The following is a 16,938-nucleotide window of genomic DNA, read 5'->3' as shown; positions in this document are numbered from 1 at the left end:
CTGTTGGTGGTTATACTAGTCAGGTGTCAGCATAATGGCCTTTTCATATACTTTTCTTTTAGAGTTACAATACTAATGTCGAAGCTCTTACTTTAAACACTACTAAAGCGATCCCAGGCAGACCAACCAGGTTTTCTTTTAATTAAGTATGTGGTTGATTGTTTTCATTATGCTCCTGTTTCCAGCTCGTCTGGGGCTGGAAGTGTCTCTACAATAATAAATTCGCTTTCAATAGGGCTTTGTTGCTAACCAATTTGGCTACTGAGAAAGTTACCTCCCATGAAGTAATAAATACAATTATAAAAATGCTCTACTTCTTAAAGACACCAGCTTCTAGAAGTAGTTCTAACTGACTGATGACTCCCAGCCAGCAAACCACATTTCCAGACAGAAGAGAATTCGCGGCTGCAGCCTCACACCCTCACTGATGGCTCTGGAGAAAAGTCGCACACTGTGCACATCTTTGTCGGTCACCAGCCTTCTTGGGAGAGCCCTGCACTCCCCAAGCCCCACATCCCATGCATGGTCTCATATCCGGAGCCCCATCTAGACTGGGTCCTCCCAACCACATGGCTGACTCCACGTTGCCTATGAATGGCCTCTACTTCACTGACCCTCGTGCAGTGGTCAGAGCTGTGCCATGGGTGTAGGTTCTGATTCAGTTCTGGGACTTCTTAAAATGCCAAGACCCTTGATGTTCATTCAGTGCTTCCCTGTAGATGAAAAGCATCACCCTCTCTCTGAACAAAAGGCCATGGATAGAAAGCTCTCCCAATTTGAAGCCAATGAGGAAGCAGGTCTCCATCTATGTGGAGGCTAGTCCTGGCAATGGAGGTGACACATCTGCTCCAAAGGCCCTGAAGTCCCCACAGGAGTCCTGACTGAGCTGGAACACAGACATGGGTGGAACTAAGGAAAACAACAGTCACGACAGGCGGGCTTTGGTAAACTGCATGGCCTGAGAGAGCTAGAGGAGTGAGAGCCAAAAGAACTCCTTACCGTCCTGAGCTGCTGAACTTGCTGCCATAGACAAGCCAAGCCCCAGGCTCTGAAAGGCAAGAAAGACAGAGACCATAGGGACAACAGACCCAGGGGTGTGAGTGGGGCAGAATGGTCAGCATGATCCACTTGCTGAAGGACAAGAACGGTTCCCTCAGCCTCATGCTTACCACTGTTTGTGTATATTTCCAGATTGAATATGTAATGCATGTATGGCAGAAAAACATCTTGGAAAAAGTTTTTCTGGGTGAATTTTTGACCTGGAGAGAAAAGGAAAAGAAAGGCATGGTATGGTAACCCAGGGCAAACAGCAATGGGGAGTTGGAAGACTCCGTGTCCACTGTACCTGAACCTGGGCAGAAGAACAGAAAAGGAACCACACAACAAAAACAAAATGACTAAAAGATAAACAACAAAAAAGAAACAAAAATAGGAAGAGAAAAATATAAAAAAAGAAGGAACCACAGACAATGGATGGGACAGGCAAGGGTGCAGCAGGACCCAAGTTGGGACCAGGGTGGGACCTACTGTTGTACCAGGAGAGAGAGAAAACTAACTGCCTTCCTTCAGGGCCCTGTGTGAGGCAGGGAGAGCTGCCCAAGTGGACCCTAAAGGGGCACCCCAGCCAGCACTGCAACAGGGAAACAGAGGTGACTCACTCCTAGGACACGAAGCTCAGGGCAGGGTAAAGGAAGGTGCTCAGAGATTCCCACAGCTCAGTGGGCAAGGCTGCTGCAGGCTAGTTCTTTCAACCACAGGAGATTCACTCAGACACTTTATACATGATTTCTTTAATAATATTAAAACCTTAAGCTCTTAAGTTTAAATTTTAAAATCCATGATATGCAGAAACTCCTACAGCTGAGGGTGTGGTGTGGAGGGCCTTGCTTCTCTCCTGGCTCCTTTAACTCCCCTTCACGTCCTGGCCTGTTGTTCTACATGCCCCTTCTTGCCAAGTGCATAGACATTGCCACCGTCTGTGCCATGATATTTCACTCAAGCCTCAGCTTTTACTTGCTGGACAGGCGCCAGGGCAGCCATAGCCTGAAGCAGTGCATAGTGTCTCCAACACTTCCCTCCAAAGAGAAACTTCAACACGGCCCCACCCTCCAGCTACCTGGAAGCAACTGACTGCCTGGAATGTGCTTTCTCTTGATGAGACTCTGAAGCCACAGGACAACTGCTGCCTCCTTGGACCCAAAATCTGTGAAATAAGTGACTGAGCTGCTCTAATTTCTTCTTTTCATCCTCATTGCCCCATTTTGTACTGTTTTTCTTCCAAGAGTAGAAGTCTGAGTAATGGGCAGGTAATGTCACAAGGCACCTACTCAGGGTCACAAGGCACCTGCTCAGGGTGATATTTAAGGAAAAATGGCATCAGAGGAATGATAGGGCCTCCCCAGACTGTCAGAAAAAGACAGGCCCTGGAGGCAGCATGCTGTTGGAGATGTGAGAAGGAAACATCCTGGAGATTAATGAGAACTGGAGAACTGGACCCAGGTTGAAACTGGTTTATGAAAGGAGAGAAGACCAAAGACTGCCTACCTCTGTGTGGCCTCAGCAGATGGAAGGGAAAGGTAAGAGGTCATGATAGCGGTAAATTTACAATTTTAGGTCATCTTTCCACCCCTGAAATATGTTTGCCTCAGCACTTAGTCCCCTTTGCGTCACCTCCCCACCATAAAGAAGCTCGTTATGCATTATAACTTAAGGGTAACAATTCCTCATGTGCAGGTTGCTTGTTCCCTGGCCAACAAGGGCCCCTGACCCCCAGCCCTGCCCCAGGTGGACGCAAGGCCTCTTGAATAAAAGGACACTGCCTGTTTCGCCTCATACCCTAAAGGAACCTGCTTCTGTTCACACAGGCCCATGACTGATAAGAGGAAACCTGACCATAACTCACATCCCTGTCCCAGAGTCAAAATGCTAGATGAGCATGGCTGGTAGTGAGTGTGTGGCCAACATGACAAGACAACACTGTCTAGGGCTTGGGGAGGCCAGTTCTGGTTTGGACCAACAATTCGCATCCTCTGGGCAGTGACAGCCTTGCATTCATTTGTTCTGATGTGTTTGTTTCATTCAAGAGTGAATTAAAAACATTTTAAAATCGATGTTCACATCTTTTGGGGATAACCAGAGGTATTCAGTGTCATAAAAGTAGGACTGAAAATCATTCCTCTAAAGTGACCACGTGAAAGCCTTCTCACTAAGCAGAAAGAAGCTGGTTAGAGCTGCAGGTTTATCTAATGTAAGCCTGAGTCAGAGGTAGAGAGTCAGAAACAAGAAATATACAGACACAGAAAAACACGGAAGGAGAAAAGACAAATAAAAGACGGTAGAATATACAGATCTCATTGAAATTAAGACTCCAGCAGTTAAACGTTAAATTAGTATTTAATGTTCCATTAAGGAAGAAAAATGCTGCCAATACAACTAAGATGTTGAAATGTTAAAAAAAAAAAAAAAGTTATCTTAGAACAGATGAAATATAATACATCGAGACTTTCAGGCCAAGGTCTCCCTGGGCAGTGAGCCAGGACTTCTTTCGACTTTAAAGTGCACATGAACCTCCTGTAAGCCCGTTTCTGTGCAGACCACGATTCTGCAGGTCCGGGGTGGGAAGCTGCATTTACAACAAACTCCCAGGCCAATGCAGCCCTGGACCTCACAGGAGTAGCAAGGCTGTGAGCATTTCAGCTCAATGAAACCCATGGGTGACAACTGCTGCACACAGAAACAGAACACTGTTTTCAAGGACTCAGAAAACTGTATGATATGCCAGGCATGTTCTCAGCCCTTTACATATATTAACCCCGTCCAATCTTCATCATATTCTAGGTTTATTGTCACCTCCGTTTACAAATGAAGACACAGAAGCACAGAGGTGCACACGTTTGAATCCCTGCCTGTCTGTGGAATATGGATCAGACCACCAAACTTCTCAGGCTAATGTAAAGGCAAAATAGCATGGTTTTAAGGTTGGATAATTGGAAAATATCTGAAAATTCTCAGAAAGTAAAGTACTCTGTAAACTCTGAAACAATGCATAGGCTGAAGTCACTGATGAATACAGGATTCCAGGTGGTTCCTGGCATCAAGTCCTGATTCCTATGTCACTCTCATGAAGTACACTCAACAGAAACCACAACTGCACTAACCACCAACAGCCTCACTGCTAATACCACTGTGTGATCTCTGGGGTCCACTATTAACTGGAAAAATTCCTCATAACACTCAGCATTCACATCTGAAAATAAAGCTCCAAGACAAAGTTCTGGAATCTCAAAGGGTCCCTCTGGATCCCAAAGACCATCCCTCCCTGATGAGAAACCAAGAACTGAGCTTCCACAGCTCAAGGCCTAGGGAGCAGAGATCCAGACAAGCAATCCCATTGCTCAGAAGGATGAGTACGACCTGAGCTCATCAATCTCCACATACCATCCCAGCAAGCACATCCACCAGGCTGAGAACCTGCTCCTGGCCCCATGACTCAAGCCTGCTCACCTCCACTTACCCATCCTCCATGGAGCAAGGACTTATGGGCAGTAAAAGCTGAGCTATTGTCTGGGTGTTGAGTTCAACACTATAACCCAGCTTCCCTGATTGTGCTCATTAGCTTAACAACATCAGAATGAAGTCACATTCCTGGCCAACAGGATCCTGTCACCCAGTGACCCAATCGTGGGCTGCTGGACTGTAGTCAGACTTGTCCATCTGGCATTTCCAAACCTACAAGGGCAGCTCCATCCTGATTCTAAAGCCAAACTGGAAGGGAAAAAACAGAGTGGGCATCTGTGAGACAACAACAGAACCACCTTCCATGTTCCCTCAGATTCCTGGGCACCACCTTGCTCGTGGACAGTGCCTGCCCTTGCAGAGCTGTGTGGGGACTGACACGTTCACAGGCGATGACAGGACAGTGTGTCACGGTCTAGGATGCAGTAAAGACAAGGTGCTTTGTATTCCCAGCACTTTCCCTTTCTGACCTAGAATTGAAACCTGTGGCTTGGGTCCCCTCTCAAGACCCACAGGCCAGCACAGGAGCCTCTCCACCCCATCTTTCTTAAAATTTCCCTTTCATGCTTGGCTGCATGTGTTAAAGGATACTATCACGTTGGTAAGTTAACTTAAAAACAGGAAAACCACTGAGCAAGTCAATGAAACAAAAAGTTGCCTCTTCAAAAAAAATTAACAAAATTGATAAACGGACAAAGATAAATAGAGAGCAGACACTACCACCCACTTCAGGAATGAAGCCGGGGCCATCACTACAGACCCTGCAGCCACACAAAGGATAATGACAAAGTTCCACCAACAACTTTGTGCTCATAAATTCAACAACTCAGAAGAAATGGACCAATTTCTCAAAAACCACAAACCACCAAAACTCAACCAAGATGAAACAGACAACCTGAATGGTTCTAGAACCATTAAATAAGTAAAATTTGTAATTAAAAAGAACTCTCCAGGCCCAAGTGGTTTCATAGAGAATTCTGCCAAGCAAAGAATTAACAGAAGAGGACAGAAAACTTCCCAACTCATTTTATACATTCTCACCTTAATATCTATGCAGTACTGCCTTGATATCAAAATAAAACAAAGATAGGAAAAAAAAAAAGAAAGAAAACTACAGACCAGTATCTTTTCCAAACTTAGACGCAAAAATTCCCAACATAAGCAAACGGAATACATTAATGTCTTGACCAGGTGGGATTTACTCCAACCATGCAAGGCTGCTCAGCATGGGAATGTCTGTCAAAGTATCCTTCACATCAACAGAGTTAGCAAGTAGCAAAGCAGCTTCCTCTGTTCCTCTGACACCCGTATCAGGATACCGCCAGGGCTGGGTGGAAAGGCAGGCCATCACTCCGGTAAGGCCCCTGCTTGTCCCACTCTAACTCATAACCCAGTGTGGGGGTGGGGCCCCTGGAAATCCACTGTTGGATTTGATTTGTGCAGAACTGTTTACACAGCCATTAGGGAACAGTATTCCTTGATCCACTGCTGACCCCGCACCCAAAAAGTCAGGACAGAAGCACACAGGCTCCTGCCCCCACGAGACCCCTTAGAGCTCTGGAATCAAGTTACCCGGCACCTTTCCTACCCAGTCTGGATAGCACACCAGCCCTGGCTGAGGTCAAGGAGAAAGGCTCTGTCAAATTCCAATGTGCTTTGTGAATCCAAAAAGTAATGAACCACAGGCACCCGTGAGTCCTGCTCATCTCAACTCACTCTCCTTGCACACCCAGGCTGAGCTTTAGGGGCTTCCACCCAAACGCAGAACCCCTCCCAGGAAGAGCATGTCATGGAAAGAGAAACTCTGCAAGGTCTTTGGATCTTTTTAATTTAAAATACATAAAAGTCTTCAATTTTACTTGTAAGACTTCCCACATTCTGCTTCTTTTTACAATAAAGCTGCCCTTTAATGTTTTGAGATTAACTTGGAACACCCTAAATCTAATTAAGGTTAACTCGCTCTGAAATTGTGGATTTGAAGGGTGTCATCTCAGCCTAGTCCTGGCTGGCCCGCTGCACATGTACAGGTGTGCTCAGGCAAAGGGCGGCTCTGAGGCATTCTCACCATTCTTGACTCTCGATACCTGAAGTGGAAACAGACCTCCAAGAAGCAAAGGTTTTGTTTCAAGGAATTCATGCAATAAAGTCAAGAATTAAACCAGCCCCCCTAATAAGCAGAAATATTGATCTACTGTTCCCAGGAGGAGTGAGGCAGGGGGTGGTATCTCTACTGGGGTGCAGGACCCAGAAGTGGCCATATGCTCAACAGGAGGTATCCTGCACTAGTGAAGACCCAAGGCTTCTCTGCCCTGGGAAGCAACTACTTCAGTAACAGGTGCACGTCCAGTGTGCTGGTGGCCCTCCGTGTCTGGGAGGCCAAAAAAGCGGCTGCCCCTAAGCAGTGATAGTAAAAGCAGGTGCAATACTGACAGCCCCGCCCTCCTTCCATATTCCCTCCCCTTGAGCCCTAGCCCCTACAGGAGAGACACTTCACTGCCACTCTAAGTCCTCTCAACCAGCTCAGGGATGCCCCACAGCTCTCCCATTCCACCCTCATCCCAACCTGGACAGAGAGGGACCTCTGGTTTCTACATCTGCCTTCATTATTTTTTAATTTACTTAGTTTTTTTAATCCTCACCTGAAGAAATGTTTCCATCGATTTTTTTTTATAGAGAGGAAAAGGAGAAAGAGAAACATCAATATGAGAGAGAAACATCGATTAGTTGCTTCCTATACACACCCCGACTGAGGATCAAAACCACAACCCAGGCATGTGCCCTGACTGGGAATCGAACTAGCAACCTTTTGGTGCGTGGAATGATTCTCTCCAACTGAGCCATGCAGCCAGGGCTCACCTTCATTTTCTGAAATGAATTATCTTCTAGACTTCCACCAAAGGCAATTTTTTGAGTTCTATTTGTGTGCTTTGTTAATCTCATTTCTGTGGCCTCTTCTCATTTTGCCACATTCACACTGAATGTGTGAAAAAATTGCCTTAAAACCACTCAGCACTTGGTTCCTATGGGGACTCCGGGCATGTGAACCCCACAGCAGCCAGTGTAGTGACACATGTGGGATCCCCTTTCTCAAAAGGTGTATCATCCTGAAAACCAGCAGACCACACTGTGTCTGCCACAAGCGCCTGCAGACAGCACAGTCAAAAGAAAGGTGGGCATAAGGAGGCAGTAAGAAGACCTGACAAAGCAGCCAAATTCCATGACCACTCTACCTTCCCACCTCTTGAACCAGTGAAGGGGACAGCAGAACCCTCTGTGGCTCTTCCCAGCTAGGGGCTTCCAGACCACAGCCAGTTTCACTTTGAGGTCAAAATAGAATCCTTCGTGTGTGACTCCCACCCCAGTTCCCTGACCAGACTCTCCAACTTTTCCCTCGAGGTGGCTCACATCTTTCAGCCTGGAGAAAGCAAGATTTAACTCAGGGCTTTTCTTTCTGTCTTCAGGGCACTACGATATGTTACAAATAAAACTAAAAATTACCTTAAAATCTCCCACAATGTTTTACCATAATAGTGAATTTTTCTTATGTCTATTATATTGTTCCCTGGTTCACTTGTTCTACACAAGTGAAAATATTTTAAATAGATCTCCAAGGGGGTACTTTTAGTTCAGTGTTTCCTTCAAATACCCTATCACCAATCGATGTTTAAGACATTCTACAATTGCTAAGAAATTAAAACTGCAAACTTAATGGTATAAACCCCAAGCACTATCTTGCAGATATAAAAGCATTAAGTGGATTTAAATGGTGTGAACACAGAGTCGCAGTTGTCATGTGGCAAATGCACTAGGCAATGAGGTAAGTTGAAGAACTTCACAGGCTGAGACAGAATCCCACTGCACCCTGCACCGGGCGCTGTGGAAGTGGGGTCCTTGTCCCTGTCACAGGCTGGGACCCGCAGGCCTGCACAGGAGTCAGACAGGAGCAGTGGGCCCACTGTAGGTGGCAGTGCTGTCACCCCTGAGCCCAAACCCAGCCCTGCACTGCGAGTCCTAGGGCACCATGTCCCCATATGATGTGGCGGAGAGTGTGGACAGTGAGCACACTGCCTAGGTCACATGCAAAGTCCTTCAACTAGAGAATGAGGTTAAATATGTAGATATAAATAATGTCTGTTTCTATGTATAACAAGCCTGTTACTAACAAGTGTAAGGATAATTATTTCTTCCTCGAGCTCTTGAAATAAATTGGGTTTCTTTAACAGAACACACCGTGTACTTTACTCAAAATATGTTTCTTTCCTCCTGAAAAATTATAACACTGGAGGTGTGGGGTCTGAGCCTATGGGAAACGCAACATGTGTCTCAGAGACAATTAGTGACAATGACAGGTAGGGGCAGAAAAGTCCATCATCGTGTCTGATATCAGATGACTCCGTGTGACAGAGCATCTTTAAACAATGAATACCACGCTGGTGGTTTATTTTCGTTGCCTTTTTCACTACACCTGAGAGAACAACTGGCCATCAGTTTCCAGAAACAGCAAGAGGTCCTGAGTGCTGACTTCCCACAGCCATGGCACCCAAGAAGTTGTTTCTGCTCCGCTTCCACTCTCAGCTAGAAACCACCTCCAGTTCTCCCCGTGCTCATCCCCACTTCCACCTCTGCTCACACTGGCCAGGCTTCTGCCCTCCCTTCAGACCACCCCCACTTGGGCCCACTGCTCATCCCCACTTCCACCCTCTACTTATCTCTGCTTCTGCCATCCCTCAGAGTGTCCCTGCAACTCTCCTTACTGGCCAGCACAGCCTGCACACCTGCACCAGCCTCCAGGCCTCACTGATGACCGCGTATTGCAGGCGATTCAGGACAAAGCCGTCGACCTCCTTCAGGACCCTGACCGGGGACTGTCCAATCTTCTGCATCAAGGCGTGGGTCCTATCCACTGTTGCAGGGGCTGTCTCTGGGTGCGGGACCAGCTCCACCAGCGGGACATAATACGGGGGATTCACCTTATGAGACACAGGAGGGGAGACAGTCAACAGAGAAGTTTGGACATCATTCTGCAGACCTGGTTCATCTATATCATATGGTCAAATAGGCAGATTCCTTTCTGGGAAGGCTGCTTGGATTCAACAAACTTGAGAAACAGAGTAGTTCACAATGGAGAGAGAAAACGGAGGAACTCCAGCACCAGGCTGCATGGTTTTGTTTAAAGAATCACGACCACATAGGAATTGAAATTTGGAGGTTCAGACCACCATCCTATCCATTGCAGCCATTCCCAAACCCCTGACCTCTAGGGGCTTGCAGTGCTGCTAGCTGGGTAGGATTCACATCAACCCCAGCCACCCCTGCTGAGCCACGTCTTTCCAGGACAGTCACTGCAGTTCCTGCAATTCTACTGTGTCCATTAGAAATAACTGACTGCATCTGCCCAAAACTTGGCATTTCCATACCTTTCCCATGTTGAGTCTTAAACATCAGCCTCCCCAGTTGGACCTCACCTATAGATTGCACAGCCCCAGAACCCATCCACAGCCTTGACCTGGGTTCATGGTCTAGGACAGAAGGGCCTGTCCTTGTAAGCAGGTCCTGACAGAAATGCATGTCTAGCCCAGCACTGAAACGATTGGCTTTGGTTTTTCTTACCTCCCTCCCTCCCTCCTTCCCTCCCTCCTTCCCTCTATCCCTCTCTTTCTTCTCTCTTTCTTTTGTATTTATTTAAGTATATTTTATTGATTATGTTGTTACAGTTGTCCCATTTCTTCTCCCATTTCTTCCCATCCACCCTGCACCCTCCTCCTGCCCACATTCCCGCCACCCCCCCCACCTTAGTTCATGTCCATGGGTCTTACATATAAATTCTTTGGTTTCTCCATTTCCTATAGTATTCTTAACACCCCCCTTTCTATTTTGTACCTACCATTTATGCTTCTTAGTCCCTGTACCTTTTCCCCTATTCACCCCCTCCCCCTTCCCCTCCCTGCTGAAAATGCTCCCTGTGATCTCCATTTCTGTGATTCTGACCCTGTTGTAGTTGCTGCCTTAGTTTCTGTTTGTTTGTTTGTTTTAGGTTCAGTTGTGAGTGCTGTCATTTTACTGTTCATAGTTTTGGTCATCTTTTTCTTAGATAAGTCCCTCTAACATTTCATATCATAAGGGCTTGGTGATGATGAACTCCTTTAACTTGACCTTATCTGGGAACCACTTTATCTTCCCTTCCATTCTAAATGATAGCTTTGCTGGATACAGTAATCTTGGATGTAGGTCTTTGCCTTTCATGACTCTGAATACTTCTTTCCAGCCCCTTCTTGCCTGCAAGGTTTCTTTTGAGAAATCAGCTGGTAGCCTTATGGGAACTCCTTTGTAGGTAACTGTCTCCTTTTCTCTTGGTGCTTTTAAGATTCTCTCCTTATCTTTAATCTTGGGTAACTTAATGATGATGTGCCTTGGTGTGTGCTTCCTTGAGTCCAACTTCTTTGGGACTCCCTGAGCTCCCTGGACACCCTGGAAGTCTACCTCCTTTGCCAGATTGGGGAAGTTCTCCTGCATTATGTTTTCAAATAAGTTTTCAAGTTTTTGCTCTTCCTCTTCTCCTTTTGGCACCCCTATGATTCAGATGTTGGAATGTTTAAAGTTGTCCTGGAGGTTCCTAAGCCTCCCCTCATTTTTTTTAATTCTTGTTTCTTCATTCTGTTCTGGTTGAATGTTTATTTCTTCCTTCTGCTCCAAGTCATTGATTTGAACCCCAGTTTCCTTCCCTTCACTTTTGGTTCCCTGTATATTTTTCTTTATTTCACTTTTTATAGCCTTCACTTTTGCCTCTATTTTGTGACCATACTCAACCATTTCTGTGAGCATCCTGATTACCAGTGTTTTGAACTCTGCATCTGATAGGTTGTCTATCTCCTCATAACTTAGTTCTTTTTCTGGAGTTTTGATTTCTTCTTTCATTTGGGCCACATTTCTTTGTCTCAGCGCACCAGTCTGGATGTTTCTTCTTTAACTCCTTGGTTGTCAGACTTCCATATAGTTCGATTTTTTTTGGCAGTTCTGATTTTTTGTTTTTAAATTTGTTGTTGTCCTTCTTTTGGTTGTGGGAGGAGGCAAAGTGTATCTACCTATGCCTCTGTCTTGGCTGGAAGTCTGGCTTTGGTTTTCTTGGTTGATTTTGAAGATTACTAGAGAATTATCAGATGTCTACACACAGTATCACTTAATACAACCCAACTAGCCTCACGTACTGCAGCAAACTGTTTCCCAAGTGCTGCTTGTAGGTTTTTTCCCTCTATACATGGGTGAAAATTAGTAGAGCCTTACATTATCAAATAACTACAAGAAGCATCCACTTGAAAATGACACAACAGAAAAGGAAAACAAAATATATTTCTCCTAGAAAACTGCCTAGAAGAGGTGGGTGGGTGGTCCACACACACTATACCTCAAAGGCTCCTGCTCTTGGCCTGTCCTGGTCACACTCCCTTAGCTCTCTTAGAAAGTGAGAGGCCCTGGCAGGGTAGCTCAGTTGTTAAGAGTGTTGTCCCAATATTCAAGGTAGTGGGTTGATCCCCAGAGCATGTACAAGAATCATCTAATGAATGTGTAACTAAGTGGACCAACAAATTGATGTCTCTCTTTCTCTCTCTCTCTCAAATCAATCAATAAGTAAAAAGAAAGTGAGAGAGGATGGCACCCGTTTTCAAATAAATTAAATCAATGCCTCACTTGAGTGACTTGTCTCCCGCCTTAATAATTGCATTCTTATAAAAGACATTTTAAAGATTGGAATTATAAGAACTGGAAGTGTGTCTGTGTCAGATGAACTTTATGTCAGTGTACAGCAGGGATGCTGGCCTCAGGATCTCTTCAGTGTTGTAAGCTTCATGTAGCAAAACACAGATGGAGACAAACAGGTAAAAAACACTTTTACATAATCTTTCTAGTCCCCTGTCTTCTTCCTCCTTGCAGGCTCTCCGCCTGCCTGTGCTCCCTCTGAGTGCTCCAGGTCACACCCTCGGCCTCCTAGAAGGGCTTGTCAGGACATCAGTGCCATCACCAAGATGCTGTGCCCTCACACAGAACGTACCTCCCACTCTAGGCCCACATTTACAATTGTGTGCTGGACTCTTTCCCTTGGACATCTCACAACCTGTCGTAAACTAAACTCACACCTGTCCACTCCAACACATGTTCCTCTTCTTAGTTCCCTGTCTTAATAAGAACACCCAAAATTTAGTACCACGGGAAGCATCCTTGGTCCTTGCCTCTCCCTCACCTTACCCACTTCCCATCAGTGACAAAACTCTTCTCAATTATATTTACACCCTCAAAAAATCATTCCCTCTGCTATATCCTTGGCTCAGGCCATCACTTCCAACTTGAGTTCTGGCACTCTCCTCTTCTCACTGGGTGATCCTTTGTAGGGAGGAGTTGTCAAATCCATAGGAATAGAAAGGAGAATGGTGGTTCCCAAGGGCTTTGGGAGGAAAATTGGGAGTTGTTTAATGGTGACAGAGTTTCAGTTTTACAAGATGAAATGAGTTCTCAAGACGGATGGTGGTGATGGTTACACAGCAGAGTGAATGTACTTAACGCCACTGAACTGAATACTTAAAATGGTTCAGATGGTAAATGTTATATATATTTTGTCACAAGGAAATTGTTTTGTAATTAAAAGGACAACCCTGATCATATCACCTCCATCACAGAGTCCTGCAGCAATTCCCCAGCACCCACTATAAAAGCCACAGCTATATGGTTTGGCCCTTTGCTGGGTCCCCAGGCTCAAGCTGATAGGATGCTGGGAAGGACCTCCAGGGGCCTGAGGTCATTCTTGCCACAGCACCTCCCCCTGTGACAGGAAATTAATCCCTATTCCAGGCTCAGAGAAGGATCCTGACAATCATGATAGGTGTCCCTTAAGTTTAATGTAGTATAGATGAGAGAAAGAGAGAAGAGAGCAAGCCAATGTAAGTGATTCCACTAAAAAGGAAAGAATGGCTACTTTCTGAAATGTTCTTCCCTTTCTGACAGGGATGCAGGACAGGCTTTCGGCTGTCAGTCTGTGAGGAAGATAGAGAAATAGGCCCTCAAAAAATGAGGAAAACAGCCCTGACCAGGTTGCTCAATTGGTTGGCACATCATCTCATACACCAAAATGTTGTGGGTTCGGTCCCTAGTCAGGGTGAGTACAGGAGGAAGCTGATCAAAGTTTCTCTCTCCCTTCCTCTCTCTCAATAAACATATCCTCAGGTGAATATTTTAAAAAATTAAAAAAAAAAAAAGAAACAGGGAAAACAAAGGAGAAAAGAAGGTGATGTCTTTAAAGGTTAACCATAATGGTCCCGGGGCTGAGCCCTGTTGGAGGCACAAGAGGGGACTGAGAGCTCAGGTTGAGCTGGGTGGCACAGGGGCCCTTCTCCATTCACCTCGTGAAAAGCCTTGCCCGAATCTGGAACCAAGCCGGAGGCATGTGATCGGGCGATAGCACAGCCCAGACACAGAGGGCTGTTTATTCTCTCTGCAGCCAATTAAAGAAGTTAACCTCACAGAAGAAAGGCAGGCTGTCTCCAGGATCTCCAGAAGATCCACTCACACCCCCACCGTGGGGGTACTGCTGTCCAGATGAACTCCTCCTCCTCTCACAACATGGGTGCATAAACGGAAGGGTTCTTGTTTATAGCTAGTTCAGAGGGATTTGTCTCTCTCTAATACTGAGAGACAAATTATTAAATTTTGATAATTTACATAGTGAAGTCCTTTCATCAGTGACAGCCACCCACCTTCTGAACTTGCCCTACACAAAGTAAAAAAATAAAGGCAGCCCCTACGACCAGAAAGCTGGAAATCTGGAACAGGCAGTGCTGTGCAGTGTGTGGGACCCACAGACACGTGCACGCTCCACACACAGCAAATCTAGAGTGGGATGTTCCAGCGACCACCACATGAGGGCAAACGGGCTCAGGGAGAGAAGGGAGAGTGCGGCAGAGAAGGCGCATGCATGGCAGGGAGTGCTGGGTGGGAGCACCCTGGGCACCCGTGCAGGCCGGCCGGATTAAGTCCCAGCAGCAGCCCCGCTCTAGCCTGGTTCCAAGGGTAGAGCCGTGCCTTTGGACGCTGCTCCCACTCAGGGCCAAAATCCCTGTGGTACGACATGTGTCCTTCCAAGGCAGCAGCAGGGCGGCACTGAGAGCACTGGGTGCACTCACGAGGCCCCATGAGCCCCATGGGGCCGTCACATCCCCAGCTGGAATAAGGAAGGAAAAAGGGAAAACCTTTGTAAAGTATGGCTGAAACCCTCAGTGCAAACATGGGCTGTTTTTGTGGAATCTGATGTAGATTCTAAGCACCAAGAACCTGTACCACACTTGACCTTCAGACAGTCACTAGCAAATATTGCCCCACTGCCAAATGGCCATCCCCAAGCCCTCTACACCTCTGCAGGGAGACAGGCAGATGGGGAAAGGAAGTCTAAAAACATCAGATAGCAAGAATGCTGGGACCTGGAGAATGGCTGTATCATCATCCCTCTGTACTTGTTACTTTTCCCCCTCTAAATCCCATTTTCAACTACTTCAGAGCCAAGAGAGCATGACCCTCCACCAGTGCTGAGATGCCCACCAGAAAGGTGCCCAAAAGAACATGTGTGATGTCGAAACTCGCTGGCCAGTGGCCCTTCTGCAGAAGGGTGGAAGCAGCAGTCTTTCAGGGCACGAAGAAACATCCTCTTCCTTTATCCTGTTCCCCCTCAGTGCAGAGGAGTGACGGGCAGCAAGCTGAGGGCAGTGGCCTGTAAGCTGACACTCTGAGCCACTTCTGTCTGGCCAGCAGAGCTGAAGAGAAAACGCTGTAGCTCCTCAAAGGTCACCACTGGTTCTGGGTGCTGTAGGTACTGCCAGGCTAGCTAAGATTGAATTGTCCAGGATGCTTTTTGTCCTTCCCAGAGGTCAGTGGAATGATCAAAAGGTGGATGACACCAGCACAGAAGAAAAAAGGGATAAAATTCTGAAGAAGGTCAACCTGGGTGATTTGATTTGCTTTAGTGATGTCAGTTCCAGTTTAAAATAATGTATAAAAGTAACAAGAGGTTAGTTTTTGCAATGAGGTCTGGACTGACTTTGACTATGCTGTTTGTCTTTGATTAAATAAGTAAAACCAAGCAATATTAGAATAGTATGAAGGAGAGAGATGTCATTAGTATTCAACAGTTACTGACCGAGAAGCTCGTCAGAGGTGACGTGCTGGTGGGAAAGAAGAAAGTGGGTAAGGCGTGAGCTCACCCACTGGTAGTTTAAAATTGAACAGGTATGGTAAAAGGCTCTTTTAAATTATTTTTATCTAAGTATAGTTGGCATCCAATCTCATATTGGTTATATTAGTTTCATGTGTACAACATAGTGATTCAACATTTTTATACCTTACAATGTGATCACCCCACTAATTCTGGTAGCTGCCACATGTAAACTGATCACAATATTGTAACTATTTTCCCCTTCACCTTGTTCACCCGCTCCCCACTCTCCCCCTCTGACAACCATAGCTTTGGTCTCTGTTTCTTTGAGTGTGTTTTTGTTTTGTTTGTTCATTTGTTTTGAAATCATATGATATTTGTCTTTCTCTGTCAGACATATTTCACTTAGCATAATACCCTCTAGGTCCATCCATGCTGTCGCAAATGATCTCAATTTTTACAGTCGAATAATTTTCCATTGTATGTGTGTAACCATATCTTCTTCATCCACTCATCTGTTGATGGGCACTTAGGTTGCTTCTATATCTTGGCTATTGTAAATAATGTTACAATGAACACAGGGGTACACATATCTTTTCAAATTAGCAGTTTGGATTTCTTAGGGTAAATACCTAAAAGTGGGATCACTGGATCATTATGTTAGATTTATTTTTAATTTTTTGAGGTATCTCCATACTGCTTTCCACAGTGGCTGCACCAATCTGTATTCCTAACAACAGTGCACAAGGGCTCCCCTTTCTCTACGCCTGCACGAGCACTTGTTGCTTGTTGCTTTATTGATGATGGCCATTCTGACAGGTGTGAGGTGATATCTCATTGTGGTTTTGATTTGCATTCCCCTCATGATTGGTAACACTGAGCAAGCCCTGTCAAAGGATTTAGGAGGTATTTTCTGAACAATTTGATTTAGTTGTTTTTCGAAACTGCCTCAGAAATAAAAACACTGATTAAACACTACAAGCTTTCAAGCAAGAGCCTTGAACTACAATGAAGCAAGTGAGTAACAATGTAGTAAGTGGTTTCTGGTTTCTAAGGGTTTTTATGGACATATAATTGTCCCAGAAGCAAAGACAGGACATGCTTCATGGGAAATGGTCTTTAGGTCCTGTTGGTGCTAATTCACCTGTATTTAATGATAAGTAAATGTGAGAGGTTTTATTTTATGTTTATGGGTCTAAGTCTCCTTATTTCATAATCACTCTTCACACTTT

The 16,938-nt window shown here is 45.5% G+C and overlaps 1 protein-coding gene across 4 annotated transcripts in view; it reads right to left on the bottom strand.

Annotated features, from left to right (window-relative positions):
* The window catches only part of CRYL1 (crystallin lambda 1), a 147,353-nt gene that overhangs the window by 17,224 nt on the left and 113,191 nt on the right, over nucleotides 1-16,938 (bottom strand). For 2 of the 4 annotated variants that reach the window (XM_045188098.3, XM_045188096.3), the window contains exon 5: nucleotides 9,270-9,485. The exons of 1 other annotated variant lie outside the window; for it this stretch is intronic. In XM_045188098.3, coding sequence (XP_045044033.2) covers nucleotides 9,270-9,485 — 216 coding nt within the window. The remainder of the gene's footprint in view (nucleotides 1-9,269; nucleotides 9,486-16,938) is intronic. One more of the 4 variants, XM_045188097.3, reaches the window with a different exon arrangement.

The sequence above is a fragment of the Desmodus rotundus genome, chromosome 3 (genome assembly GCF_022682495.2).
Source record: "Desmodus rotundus isolate HL8 chromosome 3, HLdesRot8A.1, whole genome shotgun sequence".
Lineage (NCBI taxonomy): Eukaryota > Metazoa > Chordata > Mammalia > Chiroptera > Phyllostomidae > Desmodus > Desmodus rotundus.
This window is presented reverse-complemented; position numbering and strand designations above follow the sequence as displayed.